This window comes from Acanthaster planci, linkage group LG12 (genome assembly GCF_054643075.1).
Source record: "Acanthaster planci isolate LZ-2023a linkage group LG12, COTS_SCS, whole genome shotgun sequence".
In the NCBI taxonomy this organism is placed as follows: domain Eukaryota; kingdom Metazoa; phylum Echinodermata; class Asteroidea; order Valvatida; family Acanthasteridae; genus Acanthaster; species Acanthaster planci.
Window position 1 is genome coordinate 11,810,473 of NC_141788.1, and position 22,938 is coordinate 11,833,410.

At 39.4% G+C, this 22,938-nt stretch overlaps 1 protein-coding gene across 1 annotated transcript in view; it reads left to right on the plus strand.

Annotated features, from left to right (window-relative positions):
* LOC110980159 (receptor-type tyrosine-protein phosphatase F-like) overlaps positions 1-22,938 on the plus strand; it is a 213,498-nt gene that overhangs the window by 105,574 nt on the left and 84,986 nt on the right. The window contains exons 17-20 of the mRNA XM_022236540.2: positions 3,164-3,270; positions 8,121-8,325; positions 14,496-14,598; positions 16,390-16,696. Of these exons, the coding sequence (XP_022092232.1) occupies positions 3,164-3,270; positions 8,121-8,325; positions 14,496-14,598; positions 16,390-16,696 (722 nt within the window). The remainder of the gene's footprint in view (positions 1-3,163; positions 3,271-8,120; positions 8,326-14,495; positions 14,599-16,389; positions 16,697-22,938) is intronic.

Genomic DNA, 22,938 nt, shown 5'->3' on the forward strand with positions numbered 1-22,938 from the left:
GTGGTCCCTAATGACTGCTACAGGCCGAAACCTACCAGCATTCAAGACTGGTGTAGCTCAGGCCACAGCCCATTAAAGATAGTAAGTTATTGTGTTCTCAGCATTGTTATGCTAATAAGAAATATGTAAGCCTCTCTGCTCACCACAGTGGGCTTTAAAGATAAGTTATCGGAGTGACTCGGGTACCTGAAAAGATTACTTCATTCACTGACATTCATTCAACAACAAAAGCCACTGACCTGACATTCAACAAAACTAAACTTTCAGGTTTTTTGGGAACAGGGTAGGTTGAGCGGCGGTGTTTGGCAATGTGGCCCATCTTTCTTGTCAGCGTTGTCCCCCTTCTAAAAATACAAAGAATGTTTAGCTTTTGTTTCTTACATAGCCTGGCATTGGGAAAAGTTTTGTGTTTTACGTTGCTTCCCATTTTCTTTCGCTGCTGGGGAATCTTAGGCTTTATTCTGGCTCGCAGTCCCTATTCTTTGCAATATACATGTACAGTACATATTGTGGCGGCAACTAGACATGTCAGTTGTATACATGTAGCGAGCAATATGTGATTTCTCCACTCAATGCACCCTGACATCGACAAGGACTTTCGTGTGATATCAACCATTTTCCACCACACTCTTCTGCAATTTTTTGCACTTCCAAAGAATTTTTGTTTCACTGAATATAAACTTGTTTTAAAAAAATGAAATAAATGCATTGAAATCAAAATTACGAACTGCATTTCCATGGATCATGAGTCAGTTTGCTTTTCTACTGGGCACTTCGACCCAATACCCATACCCATGGAAGGTTATTCTGTGCATTTGACAACAGCCTTATTGCTTGGAACACACACGAGACCATTTTGAAAGTGTCCAAAATACACTGAAAATGAGGTCTGTCTGAAGAGTAACGTCCCCAACTGGGATTTGGGGCAAAAATCATTTCTTTGGTAGCTCTAATAATTAAGGTGCGACCTGTTCCAGGAGAGTTAATACACTGCAACGTATTTACACTTTGCCTTTTGGTTTCCTTGGCTCTACAAATTCACTTATTTGACTGTTCGAAATTAAGTTTAAGAATTCAAAGTAGAATATCATTTAATTTAAAAAAACACACACCTGTATCACTTTCACATTGAGTCCAGGCAGTCACTTTGTTTCTTTTCTACTTCTACCAGGCTTACTTAATACAACTGGAAATAACCACTACAACATTGTGGACCCCGTATGCATGTTTTCCACCTCCCACCAAAATTGGCCTGTCATCTGTGAAGTAATCCCTCTCATATCAAACTGCGAGTTCTCTGTATGCCCATCTTGCTGGCTGAAGACACAGACTCCACGCAGATATCGCATGTTCCAGTGATTTCCCACACTCGGGTGGGACTCGAACCCACGACCTCTTGCTTACTAGTGCAGACATCTTAATAACCACTCCTTTGCGGGTGTTGGCTGGGTGGTTTGAGTCAGATGTAGCAGCGAGTACCGCGAACAACTATTTCAAAGATGGATTTGCGCCAGGGAGATGAAATGAATTTCACGCTATTGTTATTTAAATTCCAGCACTCTTGGTTAGTTGCAGAGACACTTTTGACAACCACGGCTGCCGCATCCTTTTGATGGACAAAACCTGGTTTTTTTGGCCTGTGCACGGCTGAAACCTTGTTCCAGTGACATGCGATCAAGGAATTACATGTATATGTCATGTACTTTTGTACTTCGCAGGGAGATTCTCGGTTTGTTATTAATTAACCAATGTCACAACCTTTGAAAATCATTAGCGTGGGCCAGCCATGCTGTACCCAATGTTCTCATTGTAAATTTACTCTTTCGTCATATTGGCTGGAGCCGTCATCTTAAAAAAAAACCACTTTGTATATATTTCAAAGAAAATCACCTCCCAATCTGGGAACTGATTGGAGGAGTACACAGAAGAGCTGTTAATCACTCTTTATAAAAAGGAACTTTTCGTTTGCAGACAAGATATGTTATTGTCCTTTTCCTTATAAAAGTGGGCCCAAGGCATGAATTTTTTTATGTACCCTTCCCGTAAACATTTCAAAACGTAAGCAAGTATTTGGAGGGTTTTATGGTTCTTTTTATGTTAAGAAAATAATAAATATTGGTCATCATTTTTGTACGTTAACTTTTTAAAAAAAAAAATAAACATTTGTGTATGGGTCAGAAATATTCATCATGTCAAGACTTTGGCCTATAAACAGGACTTTTTAATTCTGTCTTCATAAATTTCACTTTGCTATTTCTTTCTCTTGCAGGCCTTGTAATCCTCCCAATTGGGGAAATGCTGCAGAAATGTTATCTACATGTATATCCATATCTATTAATTGAATTTAAACATATGGCGCCGGGGAACCTTGAGTTTGTACGCATAGCTAGGGTGCCCGAAATCGGACAAAAGAGCTGGGCCTTGTGACAAAAGGCCATACTCGGAATGAAGATACTAGCTGCTGGGAATTGCGAACATTTTTTCAGTTGTCAAAAGCAGAGGAAATCCGTCATTGTTTTGAAAGATATACCATTTGTGGCATTCAGTGGGAGTAGATTACCAAGGGGAGAAAAGCGCTTCCGTGATGAGCCATACAATAGTTGCATTTTGGTCCATTTTATGAAGAACGTGCCATGTGTAGTTACTGTTTGGGTAGGTAGAGCACCGTAGACTCCTTCCTCACATTCAGTGTGGGTCAGGTCTACTAGAGAATACCTACAGATAGTCCTCACCCACCCATTCTCCCCACTTTGAGTCCGATATTCCTGGTCACTTCGAAAGATGGATGACATGGCAGTGGGGCCGAGTTGCATTGTGGGAGGTCAGGGTCCACCTCGGATGATCAAGTCTTTTCAGGGAATAATAGGCGCATGGGAAATTTGCATATGTAGTGACTGGTTGGGTAGGTATTCCCACTGAATGTGGGGAAGGAATTTTTTGTTAAAATATTTTTAGTGTTTCATTTAGGTTGAAAACATGGTGTTTTATTTTGCATTTATGTTGGTTGTATTCCCAAATTTTGAGTGGAGATCACATTGTGAACATCAGGAGAGGGAACATCTCACAGATTGAGAATGACATTGATAGTATAAGGATGAGGCTTAGTGTTTAGTCATGAGTGCAAACAGTACTTTATCCTGTCACCCCTCTTTCTGTTATTCAGAATCAGCAGCACCAGAGAGATTTCAGGCTGAGTTAAAAGATGGAAATGATGTCAAGCTTGTGTGGGATGCACCATCAAGCTCAGACGGCCCAATAAGGGTATACAGAGTGAGTTGAAGTATCCATCTGTTTTAAAGAGAATATTGTATGTCTTTTCACAGTACTTTGTTAGACAAAAGGTATGCGTTTTAGCATTGTATCAGAAACTAAATTATGAAACTTCATTAAAGCTAACAGCAGAGCAAATCATGAAATTCATTGGTATATATTTGATCAAAAGCAAATAAGGTTAGACAATCTGCTCCCAGCGGAACAAAAGAGAGTGTTTTAGTACTCACCACATAGGTGTGCCTAGTATAGTATGTTTGACACGGAGCACGCTGAGTACGCACAACTAATTTATTCTGGCAAGTACGGTCTTTATGTACACGCAGAATGCGTGCAAGAACCCACTTGTCTTTCTTTAACTGATTGGGGATGCACTTCAGCTCAGGGCTGAACTCCCAAAAGTGAAATCCTGTTTTATTCAGGTTTGTGCTTTTTGAGTGTGATCTCATATGACATTGCTATATGTGACTCGCTCTGTGAAAAATGAGTCACTTCTCCAGAGCCACTTTTGTAGTGTATGCTTTTGTGCCACAATATCCAGATGAGTGGGCTCTTTGGGTAGATCCTTGCAAACCATGTTTTTTCCACTAAGTACATCACAAAATGTTAAAAAATCATGGTTTTCATTGATTGAGTCAAAAGCCTTTTAAAGAATATTGCACAGGAATCGTCAAGATTTTAACATCTACACAACATCCATTTTCATTGTACCAAACTGAGTGACACATCAAAAGAAAGAGCTCAAATTCCTCAATCTAATACAAAGTACAACTCAAAATTAGTTCCAGAGGCTTGTGACTCATTTTTACAGAGCGGGGTCACATGTGTCTGATCAAGTTGGCAGAACAGCACAAAGAGAAAAGCTCACCACAGCAACATCGTTGCCAGTGACACAATATATTTATACATGGCAATCAAAGTGTCTCAATCTGCACCGTGCATGATTCTTAATCCGTGCCGACCTTCATAAAAATCTATCGAGCATCAAGCCAATTACCACACAATCAAAAACTGCAACTTATTCGTGGTGCTAATCCAGACTGAGAAACATTTTCTGATATGTGCGTTTCACAATATTGCACCTCCAAGAGTTTGCAATGCGTTGACCAATCACAGTGCACGAAATCTGTCGACCCAGTGTGCGTTTGGAAAGGATCAACAGATTTCCTGCACTGTGATTGGTTGACGCATTATAAACTCTTGGAGGTGCACTATTGTAAATTGCCCATATTCCCTGGTAAAAGATCAGCTCCATGCATTAAGCCAATTGGCCATGGTACAATGAACCCCTTATGGCTTTCTGGTGATTGTTTGGCATTTCTTTATTAGAAAAATGTACGTGTACATGGTACATTTGTTATTCACGTTAGAATTAAAACTTGACCTGGTCAATTTTGGTTGTGTTTGGTTTGGCGTAGAGGAAGAAAATGATCTCAAATTACAAGAATAGAGTCATTTTCCTAGTTCAGGAATCTGATTGTATCTTGAAGAGGCCTCAGATTCCAGTGAAGCTGTTGTCAGTAGCCACCCTTGTGTCTGTGAGATAATACAAAATTATTTTAAAAACTAAAACTTTTAATGAGAATGATAGGATTGACTAAAGTGACGACAGCACTATTCCTTGTTCAGTTCCACCAGTTCTGGGTTGCTTCTAAAGCTTTTTGTGCATAAAAAGGATCAAGTGAAAAATAAATTGTCAACCAGAATCACTGTAATAAGTTCAGTTTCTAATGAAGAATTTCTTAGTTTAGTAAAAACTGATTCATGTACCAGAATTCCAGATAATTAAAGAAGAAAATGTGTGTAAATTTTGCCCTGCACTGTTGATAAACCCACGTGTGGTTGAGTTTGCTATGTATGTACATAGGTAATTCCAATTAGGGGTCCAAAAGTTTGACTTTTTTGTGTCCCTGTTACATCTGACCTTTGTTATTTGACATGGAAATATTAGCGGAATTGCATTGACACGCCAGCCAGCTCAGAGACTTTTTTCGGCCGATTAATATTGTGCCATGAATATTGTATTCATATGGTAGATAATTGAATATTTATCCAGAGATGGCAGACAAACTTCATTTTAAATAACACTTGATTTGACTCTGGACAGTGTAGACCTGTTTTCCGTTTGTCTCTTCTCCAATGACATCAACGATGTACAGCCACATAGTACTTCAGGCCTATGTAAGAACTTTGACAGAGTGGCAGCATGACTGTATTGGCCATTTGTTTTTTCCTATGACAATCAGGCTTATTTGGCTGCCAAGTACGCCATTGTCCACGAGAAAAAACACTTTATGTTTGGCATCTGTCACTGTTTTAAAAGCTTTGTGCATTGTGGCACAGTCGTCCCGTCGTGGGCCCTGAAACCGAAAACCGCCTGTAATTATTCCAAAAATGCCAAGTTTCTGTTACATTATTGTACGTTTTGATGGGAGCACCAAGAGATTTCCTTTTTAGTAGGATGAGGGTAAAGATACTAATGTCGGCTTACGCCACCGTTTAATGTTATAGTTTACTGTAAATCCATAACTTTCTACACTTATTCAGCATTAAACCGTAATTTTCAAAGGAAGTGTTTGGATATGATTCAAGTGTGGATATTACACACTAGTAGTTCATAACATTTTTGATCAGCAAATCACACAGTCATGACGCAACGCTCCAAACTCCTCTTTTGAGCTCGGGCCGGGAAGGAGATAATTGTGGGGCAAGCACTCAGAATTCATCATCCAGCCACGGAAATGCTGCACGTTGCATCTTCTCTGTCAATTATTAGTGAATTCTCACCACCTTCATTTTACAACAATCATGTGATGAGGGCCATCGTATGTCCAAACATGCACTTGTGGCGAGGTGTGCGGTGTCAAATTCGTCAAACTCATTATCCATTTTTCGTGGTGTGTTGGCTTTTCTCCTCAAGTTTGGTTTGGTTTGAAAGTGCCATGTTCGATTTTCGGTTCGCTTCCACGGTTTGTTTGCAGCACAAAAGTTTTACTGAGGAGCACGACAAGACTACATAACCAAGCCCTTTAAAACCAGTTTTCAGGCTCCATTTTGCCTTTAACATGTTCAAACTATACTCGGCAAACAGTCGTTTATAGCAGATTTGGGCCAATGCCAAGGAAAAAGTGTGGGAACTTAATGCAGGCTTGCGGCTCTCAGGATACCAGTCTTAGTTCAGGCGTCAGTGATTATTTATGTAGAGCACCCTTCCACGGTTTTGGACTTTTGGCTAAACAGAACGCTTACCATAAAGAGGACACGTTCTGCCTTTTATTACTGGGGTCTTGGGGAAAGACTAAACGATCGAGGAAACCATTAAATCTTTACAAAAGGCAACCAACAAGATATCGTTTTGGGTCTTCCTGTAGGTGTAGATTGGCCAGTTGCGATGTCTGGAATGCCCCAACAGTTTTGTGGACCAATCACGGTGCTGATTTTGGAGCCACATCATGTAGCAACAGTACCACCATGTCAACAATTGTTAGATTGGGTGTCTCGTTGAATGGCTTTCAATTTTTTCCTGATTTCTTTCAAAAAGATTTAACAATGGTTGATTTATATCCAATAATGGCAAAATAATGTGGACCAATAACGTTAAGGGTGACTATTATAAAGGGTAAAAAATCAAGAGACGAACCTACAGAGGAAATAAAGTGCAAGTAAGAACTTTTTGAATGATGATTTTTTGAAGAATTTTGAAAATGGAAAATTTTGAAAATGACCCAGCATCTTGTCTTGCTCAAGAAAAATCCACCTGGCAGCAAGTGGTTAAAGGACGGACATTCTGCGTCCCTCCATCTGTATTCATGAGGTTGGTCATGTTTCATCGCATCCATTGTTGCGACGACAAAGGCTCACGGCCAGCCCTGCTCATTAAACTTAGCCATGCAAGAGCGCACACCGCTGTCCAATCCGCGGATTCTCGCCCTCCTTGACAATGACTGACTGATCACTGAGAACGCCAACAAACCGCCGAAGAACGTTTAGTCGATTTTTCGATGGCGCCTAATTTGAATACAGCTTGTCACTTGCATTCTCTGAGATGGTTGTGTTCATGGCCCAACTTTTAAAAATACAAATAGCACTTTTGTTCAAATCATACCTGAGCAAATACATTCGTCTTGTCTCATTTTTTTGTCAAGTCTGAGGTCTCCTGAAGGGATCACTTAGCAGCATATATGTGCACAAAAATTGTTCAACTTAAAAACTGCATACTGTTAAAAGTATTAAATTTGGCGTCAATGTTACATCTGCACTTTATGTGACAGCCGTCAATATATGGTGCACTGACTGATTGTGTGTACACAATATTTGATTGTTTTGTGTTTAAAATACTAATTTTTTACTGTCTGAAAACTGTGATACATGTAGATGAACTTTTTGAACACTTTTAAATTTCACTATTACATGTACGTCACACTTTGTTCCCCAACCCGATGGAATGACCCATGTACATGTTCATACTGTGCTCAGTGCTGCCTGCTCCAAATATGCATAGGCACATGCTCACATGCATTTTTTCCCACCAAAGGGATATCCTTGCTACTGTAAACTATGTAATATGCCATCTCGTATTCATGCATGGTAGATATATATTCCCCTTTGTCTTGGGCTTGATTTAAACATGACAAGGGATGAATGATGTAACCAATACAACTTACGTGTAATCATGACCCCCTGTTGTATTTTAGCAATGTCAAGATGATTCATAAAATATCTTATTGTACCAACTGGAAGTCAAGGTTTGATTTATATATATGTATGGTTACATTACCTCTGTTTAAGTGTACCTTAAGTAAAACTTGGCAGAGGTCGCCACACAATTCATTTTGTGCTTTATTCTACAGATTGTTTATGCCACAAGTCCTCAGGCGAAGGAGGAGCATCCAGAATACACTCATGAAGGTCTTCCTATTGATGTACCAAACAGAGAGAGAATTTTCGTGATTTCTGGTTTGAAACCAAACATGGAGTACCAGTTCAACATCACAGCTGTTACCAAGAGTAGTAGTAGTCCTCCGGCCACTGTATTAGTACACACAAGGCGGGCAGGTATGTTTTTCTGTCCTCTGGATAATGTCTTCATTTGCTTTCAGTGTCTTATTGAAAGGTGAACGCATACTTGGATAAAACATTCAGATAGGTAGCTCATGGCAAATGTTATTACAACGCAGTACTATACGTAATAAAGCCAATTTGTTGTTACTCAATGTGGTAGATGAACTCTCTCTTTGTGAGTGTGTGTGGCATTGAAAAGAGCTGGTTTTACTCAGTGTTTCAGACAGTGTGTGTGCTCTTTCCCATTGTCAGATAACAGAAAGAGTGCACTGTCCGAAATATTGAATGAAGCCGGTTCCTCTAGAGCCTCACTCACAGATAGTTCATATGCTACATGATGTTTCTGCAAATGACTCGCTTTGTTTATATACACCATGGAAACCTTCAAATCAGATTAAGGCCAACTTGCCTGAGACAGTTTGAAAACTGGCTGCCACATCTGAAGTTGATGCACAGCCTGTTCAGATTGTGTAACAAAGTTGCAGGAAACCATATAGTACTAAGGCGTGAGGTCAAAATACAAATGCTTTTGAAAGCGTTCAACGCTTTGTAAACGCTAAGCCCCACCGATGGTCAACATCGAATGGACAAATGCTTCAGCGAGGCTGGCCAAACGGTTGCGGCGAGTACACCTTGCACTCTGTTGTTTCCAGTAAGCAATGGACAGCATATCGCATTACCGCATCGTATAATTCTGCGGTCTGGTGGATGAGTCATAACAATAGCTCTTTACTTCGCAGCTCCGCAGGAGGATTTAGATCAGCAGACTGTTTTAACTTCCTGATGAAACATGTGTATTGAGTAGTTGTGTTGTGCTGTCGGTTTCCAGACCAGTCTTTTTAGGTCTTGATACCCTGTAATCTTGATATTTTGTCTTGGTATCATGAGTCAAATACACACCTATACCAGCAGAATAGATTATACTAACTTGAAATAGCATTTACCTGATGACATAGTGTTCTGTTCGCCAACATGTAGTTACAGATAAAACTTTTTTTTTTTGGCCCGTTTGTACAAGCTGGGACTCAGCATTGCGCACTTGTAGGTTTTCATGTGTAGGATCGAGGAAGACACGTATGCGAACTATGCGCTTTCCACTTCGTGGCTGCAGGATACATAAGAATACATGTTTTTTCTGGAAGTCAATAGTACATGCGTGCACATTGCAATATGTTTTGTACGTACGATTCTTTTGTACTCTTTGTATACTTTGTGGCTGCACAAAATTCATGTTGGAAAACAAACATGTCAGGTTTTATACTAATCTCTGGGGTTTGTCTCAATTGTCTCATAAATGGCGGTGCAAAACGACTTTTGATTGGATGCTGATCGCAGTCGGACTCGCGCTTGATCCAAGGCATCCTCAGGTGAAAATTTTGCCAAGCGGTTCGGTGCATGCTGTGCTGCAGCGCAGCGCGCGAGGAGAATTTTTTTCGCGCAGTAGCCTAACTTGCCTTTCATTTGACCATGAAGGGTTTGATCGTAGTGCAAATGCGTTGTAATGGAATTTGGCCAGATCTCAAATAACAAAATGCTGCTATCCCTCCAAAAGACGCTGGTGGAAAATTACCCCTTTGGTCACGTGCACTCCGTCTTTGGAAAGGTTCCTACTCAGATATGCAACGAAAGCCCTTTTTGTAGTTGAGTCTATTTCGCAAAAATAACCCAAAACACAATTCGCTCGAAATTTTTGTTAATTTTATATTCTGTAGTGAAGTAGGAAAGTCCTATTTGAGCATTCTGGTTTTTCTATTAGCACATATCTTACAATCGTTTTGTTGAGTCAATCGTGTTCCGAACACAACCACTTCTGGTCAGCAAAACACGGTCAGAAACTGTCACACCTCCAGCGGTAACTTTAAATGGAATGTACTCTAAAACAAACTCTGGGGAAACAGTTTAGAAGTTTGCTCGTGGATGGGGAGAGATAGGAGATTTACAATTTTATACACAGAAATACTATATAGGCCTACATATACGTGACACGTTCGTACAGAGCCTTTCAATGTCTCAGTGTGCATTGTACATGCACATGTGTGTACATGTCCGAACCCCAACCAATCCGAAGTTTGGCAAAAAATTTCTTAGCCCTGTTTGAACGGAACCGAACCTTGACACATACTTGCAGCAATATTTGATGCGGAGTTTGGACTTTTTTATTACCGTCAAAGAATATGGTACGCGTGACTGAAGTTCAAAATAAATTCATATTGTGTCTCTGTGGATATTTCTTTTCAGAGGCGATAGATCAGGCAGTAAATGAGTCAACCGTGTTTGGCATTCCCCGTCACTCCCGTATAAATGTATTTATTTTCCAGTCTAAAAAATGCTTAAAGACGAACAATGATCTTGTTTCTATGTCTTTTTGTCATGAAAAACCCACTCAAATGTTTCTGAAGCTAGAGAAATGTCTGTAGCCTAGTATGTAGTTGATTTTGCGTCTCTATCATAAGGTGTTAACCACTAATCCTTACGGCCAGCCTAGGAAGACTGACCGGGCCACTGAAGTTCTCCTTGGATGGGATCTATTGTTCACAACTATGGCTGTAACCTCTTAAATTACACAAGAAACGCAAGTGTGAACACACTGATGAAAAACTTGGCCCGTGGAAACAGCTCTCTCCAGAACTTGAACGTGAACTGTTTATTTGCTACCCTTAATGATGGCAGCCCATTCCAAGTCCCAAGTCAGCGGTTCGCTACAATGGATAAAGAAAATAGAAGTACACCTTATGTAGCAATACATGTCCATAAACCTTAGTCAAAATCCATTATGATGAAATAAAGAAACAGTTGATTGATCCCTATGAATAAATTTACCCTTACTATGTGCCCCCATAAACTGTCTTACTGTGTAAATGCCAAATGACCATGTGACTTATGATATAAGTATATGTACATGTAAATCCAAGCAGTAGGGTAATACATGAACCCAGTAATAACGGCCCTTCATAATTTACTAGCGTTACAACGTCCCATTATTCCTCCCAAATTAACCCTTGTTCCCCAGATGACCCTTAGGCTTAATCTAATATCTCTTTCTGACACATAATATGGGAGAATTCCTTTGTCTTACCAACTGTTGGATTCCTGGGGGTTTACTTAATGAAAGGAAAGATGTCGCTCATGTACGTAGTGGATCATCGAGTGGAAGAAGCGAATGGTGCATTTCACTAATCACCCGAAAGAGGGCGCTATAACAGTTTTACGCCGCTACAATGGCTGTGTAAGCCACAAATTCCATTGTTGTCAGGGTTGCTCGTGAAGCTAGACAGTTCAGGGCAGACGGTTCTTTTCAAACCGTTGAACTGTCCCACACCAAAACACGAACGGAATGAAGGGGGATTAACACCAACCGTTGAACTGTTTCTAAACCGTCTGTATTTTGACCTCACGCGCCTAACAACTGAAGTCTGTCCAAATAGATTTTGGTTCCAAATGCCACTACGACGAACACCTCTGTCCCAAACATGCAGGCAAACCAAACTTCTTCCTTGGCTCCTGAAGTTCCTTTGCAATTCTCCCTAACATGACAAATTTACTTTATATGGAAGAAACATTTAGCACTGTTGATAATAACTCACAGCTGTGGAAAATCACAAGTACAATGAAATAATGGCCAACATGGGGCACAGTCTCTATCATTTGTGACTTGCCATGGCATAATGAGGAAAGATCCTCATTTATGACTTTTTGAGATATACATATGAGAATAAAGAGAAATGAACTGGCTTTCCAGTGATACCTTATTTATACTCATAGGCAACTCCGCTCCAAAAAGATGACGGGAAACATCGCTGAGATCAAAACTACTTCTGAGAAAAATGGCCTCGAAAAAAGAGCATGCGCCAGTGCTGCAAACGTTAGCCACGAGCATGTTGTGTGAGCTCCATAATCTTTTTGATCTACATGTACATGACCACAGCAACATTATATTTATGGGCAGCTACTGCCAGGACATAAAGTAAACTGAAAGAATGTCTTCAAACATTGTTTCCTGAAAGTTTATTATATTTTTTGGAAAAGGAATCCGTGGCAGTGGAGTTTCGTGATCATGAATTTTTATTGACATTGGACGGGCCAATGTTGACACTGCCTCCCAACTTCGTTTCTGGATTTCCAAAGATTCCTTTTTGATAATAAAATTTGTAAGTACCTCTTAAGATAAGTAAATATAAGCTTATTCAGTCAAAAATCATCCTTTCTAAATTGACAAGTAAGACTCATATTCTTTGCTTACCGAAAATTCTTGCACGTTAGAAAGCTGTCGTCCAGCCAACATGTTCTTTGTGGCAAGTGCCACAGTAAAACCTTTCTCTCTTTTTGTGATAATAATAATGTTTTGTATTTTACATGTCTGATTGTGTTAAAACCTTGCAAAGGGATGCAGGCCCGTTTGGGTGGAAATGTACCGCCGAAGGAATTGATTGCTGAACCTTCTAAATAAGTCACCAACATGATTGCGACTGGACACCTAGTTTCGAAACATACAAGGCAATTCTGGTTTATTGTACAACAAAAACAAAGGCAGTAAAATGATAATGAATGTGGACTCAAGTGGGACCCTTTAATGACTTATTAAATTCGTCGTATGGTTGAGTAGCACAAGTGCAATGTTGACCAATGTGTGGTTGACTAACTTTTGTATAATGCTGACCACCTTACTGCATGTACTGGTTTACTACGATGCTAATGTACAACGCGCAGTGGAGCCTATTTAAATGCATGTGTGGTTTACTTGAGTGCGTGTGTGGTTTACTACAGCTGCGGGTGGTCGGTCCCAGTTCACCATTATTCACCTGAGCCGTGAACACCAACGCCGCTCTTGACTCTCAGTATACGCTCACCAACTTTTGATTGACGCAACGCACCTGTGAAGCCTCTACTTCACGTGCGAAATATCTCGTTCCACGCATCAACCATACACAATCTGCACTCAGTAAGATCAAAGACTGCTTACCTTATGGCTTCTCTTCACTGCACTGCCTGCGCACATACTCCCTCGTGTACACGGCACGGCTGGACAGCATGCAGCCAATCACAATGCTGCACACACTGTCCACATGACTCTCCCCGTGACATTACTCACTGGGGGACTCCCCTAAATCGACCAATCCTTTAAATTAAACTAAGTCGCACTTTCGCTACATTATTCAAATTAGAAAAGGATTGTGAAAAAGCCCTCTGTTCTGTTTGCAAACAGAGATGACCTCTAGTGTTAGTTCTTCATGTTTTTTTTTTTTTACTTTTTGCCTATAGGCATAACACAGGGGTCATTCTACACACAACTTTTGACCCTTCTGTTTTGTCACTTCCCTGCAAACCTTGCACATATTTATTCATCCAAAGATGTGTGCCGAATCATGACGTCATAATGATGTCATCACCTGATTTATTATGGAATTTTGAATATTTAATTTTTCCCTATTTGTGTTGTACATGTTTTTGAAAGCTCTTTTGGGCCACTGGGTCAATCAGTTATTTTAATGAAAGTCTATGTCAAAAATGTTCTACAGAAATTACATCATGGTGACGTCATCAGGTGTCAGATTACAAGCGCTTACTAATTTAATTTTGTCTATTTTTCAAAATTCCACATTAAATCAACCATAACATTGCATATATTGCTGTTTGCACTAAGTGATGGAGTAATAGTTGGTTTCTATTTCTTTTCATGTACGCAGAATTGCTTGACCCTTACTTCCAGTCTGATCATTTAAATTTGATAATAGATATGAACCTACATGTACTTTCAACGGTGTTAGTCTCCAGTAGTATTCCTCTAAACATGCACCTGTCTTTTTTACAGGAAGTGTTGACCCAAAATCCTTATTCCAAAACATTTTGTAGAGCAGGTCACCTCACATTTGAATTGCCTGGAGAAATGGGGATTTTGTCCCCATTTTAAGATGTATTGTTGTTTACTGCTTAAACATAAAAGTAGAAAAGCAAAACTTCACCATTTTTATTAATATTACACATGAAAAGAAGACAAAGGTCAAATGTAATAAAAACCATACATGAACATAAATTTACATTGAATATAGGTCCTGGAGAAAACTTCAATTATTAATGCTTTAATGTGGCTGTTTTCAGCCTTTTTGTCTTTTTCTGGAGTACATTCAAATTGCATTGAAATGTATCTTGTTAATTTCTTACTGCAGCTCCTGCTCATGTGCCCATTCTAGAAGTTAACAAGACATTAATCACAGCTTCAACATTGACTATTACCATCCCACCACTAGATTCAAGGGGTGGTCCCATACAGTGAGTGAATACAGTGAATGTTTGGTATAAAAAGCAATAAAAACTAGTGGATTATTCTTCAAATGCATGCATTAGCTCAGCAATTACCTTATGTTCAATAGAGATAGCTAACTTTTTGTGCTTGTTTTTCTGATTTCTTTTGTTGTACATTTTAGTTTTAGTCAAAGTGACCTGTATAAGATAGACTTGTGACAAAAGCCGTGCTTGCTTTGGACTTTTTTGGTCAAACTTACCAAGATGATGGCTAGTTTTTCCCTTTTTAAGTCCAGTGCAGACATCCCAGGACATTTTCCTCTTAGTTACTTTTTTGAGCCATGCAGTCATTTTTTACCGGCCAATTTCTGCCCAGGAAAACTTTCCAAGACACTTTTTCCAAAATGGAAAGTCCAGTGCTGACAGCGCAAGTCGCTAAAAGCATGGCAAAGTGGCCCATTAGAGCGTACATTTGGCCTGAGCAAAGTGGTATGCCTCATACAGGGAAACTACTTGTACCCATGCGCACAGCACTTTTTGCCGTGGTGTAGCTTGTGGGAAATATTTCAGTAAGTTTTATTCTCTTTTGTTTGCAATCATGGCCGCAATTATTATTGACACTGTTGGGAGACTAAATGGTGTTGAGAGTGTACCATTTCCAGATGATAATGAGGATGGTAACATTATGTTTAAGAACGAAATGAAATGCAGAAAGGTCACACAACGTGCCCTCATAAGTCACTGCATTGCCAGCTCGGTTACTTCTGCCACAGTCTGGGTAAAAAAATTTTTTGTGAAAAAAGCCCAAGTGTGAGCAGTGGTCACATGTGACCATTGTTTATTTGACTATATGTATCTCTCAGTAAAACCCACAGAAAAAGTCCATTGCAAACACGGATATGGTCACATTTTGTAGAAATCAAAATGGGAACAATTTTGCACAAGATTGTGAAGCAGCACTTCAAAAAGAATTATCAAGACTTCACAAGAAAATTTAGGCTGTCTTCCTCTGCTCACAAAAGAAAGCTTTTCTACCCACATTTCATCAACAAAACACACAATTTGATCGGTCTTGCAGACACACACATCACAAGGCTTCATTTTGTTTGGAGACATGCTGTGTGCTTTGTGGTTGATCTTGTTTGAACCACTTCCTGCCGGGCGACCCATTTTCGAGCACATAGGCTTTATATGTAGAGCCAGGGAGCCCGGAACTGGGACAAAAGAGTTGGGCCTTATAACAAAAGACTGTGCTCAGCACAAAAGACTGAGCTGCTGGGCATTACTGACATTTTTTCGCTCTCAATAGTGGAGAAAAATCCAGCCTTGTTTTGAAACAGTATACAAGGTTTGAGGCATTTAGAGCGAGCAGATTACCACCAGGGACAAAAGCTCTCCACCACCGCAGGGATGAGCCACACAACATTGCTGCACGCTAATCTGGCCCCTATTGAAAAGAGGTCAGCAGTGCACTGTGCCAGTTTCGGGAACAAACGAGTCTTGCCTGTCAGCTTTAGAATAGTGCCCAAGGAGTTCTTCTTTTTGGTATTAACGGCCATTAAATGAAATGATGAATTTTTGAAGAACTTTGAAAACGGGAAATCTTGAAAATGAGCCGGCATCTTGTCTTGCTCAAGAAAAATCCACCCGGCAGCAAGTGGTTAAGCTTTTTAAATTAGATTTTCATAGGTGGCATTACTATCTTGTTTATTTTTAGCCAAAAAGTTCTTTTTTAATTCAGTTCAGGAACATGTAGGGCCCTTTCTGACATTAGCATGGATGACTTGTAAGTTTCTGTTTATTTGTTGCAATTCACAGCTATGTTCTGATTGTGGTTGTTCCTCTCGATGGTCCTAGTCTTCCAAAAAGTCTTCCCAGCGAGTATTCAATGGAGGACCTTTTATCTGCCACCAATTCTTACAATCAGAGAGATAAGTCAGTACGCAGACGTCGGACCACCACTAAGTTACTTCCTTACATCACGGCTAAACTCTTGGCACATGAGCTGTCTGAGCCCTTCACCATTGGGGATGAGCAATTCATCAATGGATTTCATAACAGGCCATTAGAAGCGAATCGCTACTACACGTTCTTCATGAGAGCGGGAGTTTTATCTGAAGAAGAGGTAGGTTATTGTAATTGATTTTTTTTGTTTCTAGTGTTTTTAAGTGTTGGTTTTTATTGTATTTATTCTGATACTTCTATCTGTTGGAATTGATTCAGTATGATTAGTGATCATAATTATGCTTAAAAAGAATAAGCCTGCCATTTTAAAGAACGAAAAAAAATATTTACATGTTGCTAGTTGGCAAACTTTTCATGAAAAACCTTACCCATATTCTATACGATCTCTACTAGTACTTACATGTACATGCGTAATGAAATACGTCCCTTCTATAAAACCAGTGTAACAGATTTTTTAACCTATTCTCGGTTACATTTTAGAATTTCTGAAAATATTGAAGAAATTTTTAGCCAAAAATCAGCGTGTCACATCGATGAATTCGTATCAGAAGTCGTGGTAAACTGCTACATTGACGTAATTACCACTTCAATTGGTTGTCAGTCTCTGTAAACTGTATAACAAATTCTGCAATTGGATGAAATTTCCTTGTGATTTCTGAGACGTCCCCAAAGCAGAGGTGAAAGAAAATCCCAATAACACTTCACAGACCTTTGTAAAAAGTATGATCATTGCAGTGGCAGTGGTGGAAAAACAAAACAAAACTAAGGACCTGGAGGAGATGAGGCATTTCCACTGTCACCAGTGGAAACACTGGCAGTGTATAAGAAGAGTTTTTGTTTCAGTTTCTCTCAAGTTTTTTCTTTTTGAAGTTTTGCATAAAGGATTGGAACATGATGTCATCATGATAATATTGGATATCGGGATATTTTTTCGTGATATCGCGATATATAAAAAGAAATGAATATCGAACAGGCTTACTGAGCATGGACAGCAACAACTTTTTGCTCAGCTGATAAAACTCATTTTCGATAGTCTATGCTGTAGGGCTGTCTAGGATTGTCTGGTTGTATCTCAGCTCTGGCCCAGACACTTTGGAGGGTGTGAACAAAAAATCAAATTTTTAAAAATGTATACAAGAGATAAAGGGCTGATCCAAACATCAACTTATTGTTTGGTGTGATATTATTTTCTTTAATTTAGAAAATATTTCAGATCTTAAATTCTAAAATTTAGCTGTTTTGTGAGAAGAGCCGCAGTGGAGACAAGCAGTGTGGAAGCTGCCAGTGTTTGTTGTTTGGCGCAGCCATCAATCATAAATGAGGCAATCCTCTAAAAGCTTGGTTAAACAAACCTAGAGTTGCTACCAGAATTTTTCACTGTCACAATAGCTAGCAACCTGGTAATAGTTGTCATCTCAATCACAAAGCCCATTTGGCAAACTCAGCCATCACAGCAACAAGTACAATACCTGGTTTAATAATCCAGGTTTTTCTATTGTGACTTTACAGGTTAATATGGCCAGCCGTTAAATAAAAAATAATCTTGGTGATGAGAACCTCAAAATAAAGCAAGGTTTTAACTTTACATAGGCTCACAATATCATTACAATATGAACATTCCCCATGTGAAATTACCTAATCAGAAACAGTTTTTGATTGCGATGTTACTTTACAGGTCAACAAAATGGTAAGACATTAACCACTTAGCACCAGTTGACCCCGTATGGCCAACATTCGTCTGATCCTTAGGTGACCTTAGGTGGGGACAGGACTGACTGCAATGAGTCAAGTAGGCTGTAATCCCCCTATTGTGAAGTACAATGGCATGAAATACCACAGCACTTTGGGCCAGCCTGGCTGAAAAATGAGTTGCCCAGCCCTCCCATTGGTTTGTAGTTATTTGCAGAGCTGAGGGCGAACAATGAAGCCGTTATGTCACACTGTAGTTAACATAACATGAAAGTGCCTGGCCACGCTTCATTGCCTTCCCTCTCTTATTACATGACATGCATTTCTTGGGTGATATTTTTTTCCTATAAAAGTATGGTCAAAGCACTCCCCCACCCGAAAAGAAAATGAGATTCTATGATCCACAGAAGGTTCTTGCTAGTTGTAAAAAGTTATTAGGCCAAGCTGTCAGACGCAATGGCTAAAACAGCTGATGGTACAGTGTAAGTGAAACAAATTTCATTACAGAGTGAGTACATAACAGCAGATTTGAAAGTATTCAGAATGTTTAAGCACCTCACTTTTTACAGAAATGACTTAATCATTGAAAATGTATTCAATAAATCCATGAAGTACAGTTGAACCTTGTTTATAAGAGCACTGTTAATACAAGAGTCCTGTTATAATCTGATAACTGTACATAAGTTCATTAGAATGAAGTGGTTCATAGTTGTTTCTTTTTCTGATTGAGTGTAAGCATTGTGTGAACAACAGTACATGTAGTAAGGCTTCTTGGTTTAATATGTCGCCATGCACTGGGTTTCTGGTTAATGCCCCTTCGTTGATGTGGTACTCGAAAAAAATATGTCAGGGTTGGCAGGTCTGCAATCTTTATCCCAGCAGATAGGATAACTACATTATGTAGAGTTATTTGCAGAGCTGAGGGCGAACAATGAAGCCGTTATGTCACACTGTAGTTAACATAACATGAAAGTGCCTAGCCACGCTTCATTGCCTTCCCTCTCTTATTACATGACATGCATTTCTTGGGTGATATTTTTTTCCTATAAAAGTATGGTCAAAGCACTCCCCCACCCGAAAAGAAAATGAGATTCTATGATCCACAGAAGGTTCTTGCTAGTTGTAAAAAGTTATTAGGCCAAGCTGTCAGACGCAATGGCTAAAACAGCTGATGGTACAGTGTAAGTGAAACAAATTTCATTACAGAGTGAGTACATAACAGCAGATTTGAAAGTATTCAGAATGTTTAAGCACCTCACTTTTTACAGAAATGACTTAATCATTGAAAATGTATTCAATAAATCCATGAAGTACAGTTGAACCTTGTTTATAAGAGCACTGTTAATACAAGAGTCCTGTTATAATCTGATAACTGTACATAAGTTCATTAGAATGAAGTGGTTCATAGTTGTTTCTTTTTCTGATTGAGTGTAAGCATTGTGTGAACAACAGTACATGTAGTAAGGCTTCTTGGTTTAATATGTCGCCATGCACTGGGTTTCTGGTTAATGCCCCTTCGTTGATGTGGTACTCGAAAAAAATATGTCAGGGTTGGCAGGTCTGCAATCTTTATCCCAGCAGATAGGATAACTACATTATGTGCAGCATTGTGCCATCAACAATTGCCCAAGGGGAGAGACCAAGAAAGTGTACAGAGCCAGTGGACTCGGTGATAGTATATTATCATCTGAGTGGGATGGCTCATATGGCCCTTTATAGTGACTCCGATCACCATCCAACCCAAACTCCCATTTTTTTTGGCGGGGGGAGCACATTTACTGGATGAAATTAACAATTACTCATTGACTCACCTATTCTTACAAAAGTTTAACATAAGTAGCACTCTCAGGTTTTAGGCATTTTGGAACCTCTTACTTAACCTTAAGTTGACACTAAGCACCGTCGATACATCGATATTATCAATTTGGGTTTGATATTGAAATCGCTGATGTTAGTTATTTGGTAATATCGATATATCAAAAATATTTGATTTTGGAGAAATACATGTATAAAAAGTATAAAAACTTCGAAAACATTAATGTTGAAAAATATATCAAAAATGACACTATTGAGGAACAAACTTTATTAAAAAATATGATAATGCATCATCACAGTACCGTAATTTTTTATAAGGCACGGCTTACGTTGGTTCTCATTCTGAGTGAAAAATGTCCCTGAGGCTTATATTCCAGGTGGCTTATACGGCAACATTTGAAGAATAAATTTAGTCACCTACCTGGTATCTCAGTCTCGCACTCAATATTTCGCGTACACTTTGCCTTGGAAATGTCACAAAATTTGTCCCAAACAGAGAATTATTTGCTAACCAAACATACGTAGACTAGCACCACATGCTGATGATAGCCCTGTACACAGCAGTGTGTATCCCATCCCATGAAGGCAATATGTGCATTACGGACGCTAGAACAAGTCGCAAAAGTGAATTGGATCACACCATTGCGGTATAAGGGGGTACCCTTAGAACAATTTAAACAATGCAAAAAATCATTGTTCGCCACATGTACATGTAACTGTGTACGTTTTACCACTTTTTATAAGCTTTTGTGAAGAGTAAAACAAATCAAAGGTAAAATTGCTGAATGCTTTTCTTGGCCACGAAAACGGACACTTTTATTTTCATGTTTCTGGTTGCATCACAGCAACTGCGAAGCAATATAGCTGAAAATGCATCGCGAATTGCAATGCGGTACCAGAAATATAATTTCCTGCCTTGAATATGAAATGAATAAATGTGATATATCAATATAAAACCCAATATATTGGTATCAGCCAAAATACGATATTGACTAGGTGACACTAATGAAGTGTTCCAACTGTGAGTTTATTTAATTGAAGGACCATGCAGGGTTATATTGACGTTATATGATCGTTTTCAACCGTGTTGTATACAATAAGTTGGATTAACCCCACTTTTGTGTCATTAAATCAGCAAAAATTGGCATTTTCTGTGTACTTTTTTCAGTCTCTGCCCAGGCTCTTCACAAAAATATATCAAAATCGGTCAATGAGGGCAACAGACAAATCTTGGCAAATATGTGATGTCATAGGACGGACTTGACTTACCAGACCAGAAAGCATAGTTCCGGTAAGAAAGTTGATCGGTCCGCTTAAGAATAATAAGTTCTCAGTTCTGGAGCATAGTCAGGTATATAACTCGTACATGTCAAGTCAACTACATTTGGTCTTGTTTCCTAACACAGGGTAGAGCTATTGGACAACTAACTTGATGCCTCACGTTCATTTTGTTTGCATCGCGTTGTACACGTGTAATAATATCGTGACTTGCGAATTGCAAAAGAATGCCAAGAAACTGTGTTGTCGGTGGCTGTCGTCGGAATCAAAACAATTCCCCATAGAGCAGTTTTAAAGATTCCCAAGCTACTTTTGCTACCAGTGTTTGTGGGTTAGATTTGTTGACAACACACGATCAGCTTTCCCAGTAGGATCTATAGAAAAATCTCAACCCAACGTTTCGTGTCACCTGGTTTTGCCGATGATAATAAGCGCATGTTTCACTTTAAAACAGGATTTATCAAACGTCAGCGAATACAGCTATGGAAGAGCCAATGGTGAGACAATTATGTCTTTCAGAATATTTTATAATGGTGCAGGAGAAAATTATTACCAGTTAGTGTTTTGTTGTCCTCTGGGTTGCTACAATGCCATGGCATCGAGTTGCAAAATGTCTTCCTGAGTGTACTCTGGTTTGAACTGATAAGGCAATATTTCTTGTGGCTTATCAGCTCCTTCAATGTCCCTTTCTTTGTCAAATGAACAAGACGAACATGACAACTGATTGGAAAAAGGATTGACGCTAGAATTATCATCACTTGAGTCTGACATGATGGCACAGGCTAACGCTACTGGATTACATGTGCATACATGTTTACACATTGTTGTGTAACAATAAACAGTTGCTGGAAAAAGGACTCCATCCTATGATGTCAAGATTCTTGGGAATTTCGTCAGAAACTTTCGGTACCTGATGGCTGTTTAGCTTTTGCTCCAAGAAGGGAGTGAAATAGGGTTGTGAAACTAATTTTTAACATTCCGTGCATTTTGAAATTATGCATATGTGTTTTCTTGTTATATGTATGTTTGTTTCATTTGTTGATGCATGTTTTACTAGAAATCTTCCCAGCATGGCCCCATGCCTTTAATGCCAGGGCAGGCACGTGCAGCATAATTGTTGCTGACGCTGCAATAAAGGCAATTGTTTGCTGTGCTGTGGCTAGCTAGGACGTTGAAAGTGCTGCACTTTCGCAAAAGTCTTAGAAAACCCTGACCACCCTCCAATATGTGGCAGTGGTACCTGGAGCTAAAGACTGTGAGATAAGTCTGTGGGCCTCAATAGCTAAATTGTCCATAGCTATGGTGGCAAAGTTGATGGCCTTTGGTCTGCCTGAGGTGTGGCTTGCCGGAATCTGTGCCACTGAAAATGAGAAAGAAAATCAGCAATAGCATTATGTTTCGTCCTGATGTGAACTGCCTTAAATGATATGTCATGTAGTAAGCAATGCAACACAAATTGGCATGCAAGAATCATGATCTTAGGACAAACTGTGGTATGCTTATTATGTGTTTAATTGCCATATTGTCTGTGAAGAAGACCACTTGCTTCCCAGCCAGAAGTTTGCCCCAAATTTCCATTGTACCAACTGTTGGAAATAGCTCTTTCTAAGCAATAGAGTA